We start from the raw sequence: 3,062 nt of genomic DNA, 5'->3' as shown, positions 1-3,062 counted from the left end.
AATTTTGATTTGTACAATATAGCGAATAGACACCTGGCAGCTCTAACCCTGCCCCCTGATTGCTCTGTCACATCACATTTCCAAGTTTCATTAAATATGAACAAATTTTCAGGAGAATAAGCAAATAAAATAAAATAAAATCACAAACTAGTTCTAGTTTTAAAATAGTGGTAAAATATGTTGTAGTAAAATACATTGAAACAGAACTACACCATGAAAAAGAAATCACAGTGTTGACATGATTTCCTGTCTAGCCAACCAATAAGACACATACAGTATTGTCATCCACCCTTTAATTTCTTTGGCTGAGGGGGTCTTGCAGTCACAGCACTAAACCAGCTGGGAATTAAAATGACTGAATTCAGTGTAACATTCTTGGTTTATATCACATTATGTAAGTACAGTATATATAGTCCCTTTTAGATTTTTACTACATTGGTACTGTATAGTGTAATGATGATGTTCATATTTTCTTCAGATGCAGCTCTTGCTGAAAATGTTTTCCAAATGGAACGTTTGCTGATGGCTGAGATTGGCAGTGACATCAACCTCACATGTTTCTGTCCAAAAGACCAAATTACAAGTGTGATGTGGTTGAAACAAACAATAGGAGAGAAGCCCGTTGTCATAGCTACTGCATTTCATTATACTCAACCACCTGAGTTTTATAAGGATTTTTACAAGAGCCGCTTCAGACTGAGCAGAGATGCTAAAAGTTTTAATCTGAGCATTTCAGAAACACAGCTGTCAGACTCCGCAACATACTATTGTGTGGTGGTATTTCTAAATATGGTCACATTTGGAGAAGGCACTATATTAATAGTGAAAGGTGACATTTTAATTTCATTCTGATTTCACTACAAAATCTTTTGTCCTCACTGAGTTTTTATTTCATTCATGATTTCATTGATCGAGATGGTTTGAAACCCATTAATGATGCTGATATATTGCTGGCTACTATGAAAATTACTATGTAAATTGTTTTGTAAAATGTATGCATGCATGAATTGTCTCTGTTTGAAGGCAAGGACCTCCAGATTCATACTATTCAGCAGCAACATTCACTCATATTACATCGAACAGCGGAGAACATTACCCTGGAATGTAAAATCCTTAGCAATGTTTCCATGGGAGACCACAGTGTCTACTGGTTCAGACATGGCTCAGGAGAATCTCAGCCAGGAATCATTTACACTTATGGAAACAGCAGTGGTCAGTGTAAGAAGAGCTCTGAGACTGGCTCTCCTACACAGAGCTGTGTGTATGAACTCCCCAAGAAGATCCTCAGCTCCTCTGATTCTGGAACTTACTACTGTGCTGTGGCCGCATGTGGGCAGATTCTCTTTGGAAATGGGATAAAACTGGAAATTAGTGGTAAGTTTCTGGAATGAAATCTAATTTGTATAAAAAAATAAGGCATTTTTAACTGTATTTTGATTTACAACATAAATGAATCAATGGCAAATTTAAGCAAAAGAAATAGGAAAAAGAAAAATACAGTTATTCCTGTGTAAAATAAGTGATATTGCTGCTCTAGAGCCCAGGAACAGCCATGCTGAAGGGCCTTGCAAATGTGACTGCGTTACTGCTAAGCTCATTATTCCAACAAATGCAAAAATGTCCAGCCAGTACTGACCATGCAATCAGAAACTGACCATTGAGAACATTGAGAACATTAACTGTCAAAGCAAAAAAACAAAACAAAACAAAACAAAAAGTGCCATTGTAAAATGAAATCCAAATACCAAACCGTTCTTAAAATGCAGACTGTGCTTGTACATGATATTTTTACTGTTTCACTTCTACACCGCTAGATTATTCATCTGATCAAAGGACATGGATCCTTATCATCAGCATTTCAGTGTTTTTACTACTTAGCCTCATTTTCAACATCACTCTGTGGAGAAGAATACAAAGAGGGCAATGGAACTATGAAGGTAATATAGATACCTTCTATATAATAAAGATACATTTACCTACTCAATTAGGTATCGAGTATATTTACTAAAAAAGTATATTTCAAAATATAGGTATGCAATACATGAAAAAGCATTGCTGTAGTTCACTATTTATGACACACTTCACTGTATAGGTTTTTCTTTTCTAGGTAACAAACAAGAACCAATCAAGATCAGAAATAAAATATCAGAACAGGTTAGTTCTGACATTAAGGGCCATATACTATAATCTTAACAATATCAATTTGATTGAGAATTATCTGTAAACCTATGATCATCTTCTTTACAGGCCCATGGTGATAACAATCTGAATTATGCAACTGTAAAGTTCATGGACAAAAGAATGAAACCCAGGAGAAAATTTAACATAAAAACTGAAGATGAGACTTTAAGATCTGTAGTTTATTATGATGGTCTGCAGTCTGCTCAAATATAATATCCGCAAGTTTCACATTGAGTTATGATCTCATTGTACATGGAAGTAAATAAATTAAGACATGGTTAAGATCACCTGTATGCTATATTTTAGAATGTATAATTTTTCATTCTCATAGATGAAGACATATAACTAATGCGTATAGAAAATATCCAGACGATCCACCTGCATAATTTATAGAACCGCTCATTTATGTGAGAAGTCATGGAAACAAGACACAAAACAAGTCAAATAGTCAGTTTACTACCATACTGCAAAAAAGAGTAAAACAGCACATTATAAATTGCAAATTGGCTCGTCATGATATAAAATATTAAAATAGTCACACAGAGTGTAGATATCAGTACTGAGTTGGTCAGAATGGAGGAAGAATGGCAGTGTGTGAAGGTAAAATGTGCCCACTAGTGGTGGACAATGACAGTAACGTCATCTGTTCAAATGTATCATTTCTACTTTTGTTTTTGACCTATTTTGTATGCTTGTATAATTTATTCATTGTTTTAATTAAAATACTATATTATAATATAATAATAATAATATATTAAATACATGAGGAGTAAATGTTTTAGGGAGTTTTTCCTTGCCACTGTTGCCCTTGGCTTGCTCACTGGGGGCTTGGACTCGAACACTTGTAAAGCTGCTTTATGATAACAACTGTTGTAAAAAGT

The 3,062-nt window shown here is 34.5% G+C and overlaps 1 protein-coding gene across 1 annotated transcript; it reads left to right on the top strand.

Annotated features, from left to right (window-relative positions):
* The first annotated feature begins 314 nt into the window (after positions 1-314).
* On the top strand, positions 315-3,062 carry LOC143475360 (uncharacterized). Its single transcript, XM_076973201.1, has 6 exons — positions 315-394; positions 479-829; positions 1,024-1,374; positions 1,815-1,937; positions 2,108-2,154; positions 2,248-3,062. The coding sequence occupies exons 1-6, from the start codon at positions 352-354 to the stop codon at positions 2,392-2,394; spliced, it is 1,062 nt and encodes a 353-aa protein (XP_076829316.1). The 5' UTR covers positions 315-351; the 3' UTR covers positions 2,395-3,062.

The sequence above is a fragment of the Brachyhypopomus gauderio genome, chromosome 14 (assembly GCF_052324685.1).
Source record: "Brachyhypopomus gauderio isolate BG-103 chromosome 14, BGAUD_0.2, whole genome shotgun sequence".
In the NCBI taxonomy this organism is placed as follows: Eukaryota; Metazoa; Chordata; class Actinopteri; order Gymnotiformes; family Hypopomidae; genus Brachyhypopomus; species Brachyhypopomus gauderio.
This window is presented reverse-complemented; position numbering and strand designations above follow the sequence as displayed.

Excerpts from the sequence above, each read along its gene's own strand:
- LOC143475360 (XM_076973201.1), top strand. The coding sequence starts at position 352 with ATGACTGAATTCAGTGTAACATTCTTGGTTTATATCACATTAT. Across the intron at positions 1,938-2,107 it reads AGGGCAATGGAACTATGAAG|GTAACAAACAAGAACCAATC; the intron begins GTAATATAGATA and ends TTTCTTTTCTAG. Across the intron at positions 2,155-2,247 it reads GAAATAAAATATCAGAACAG|GCCCATGGTGATAACAATCT; the intron begins GTTAGTTCTGAC and ends TCTTCTTTACAG.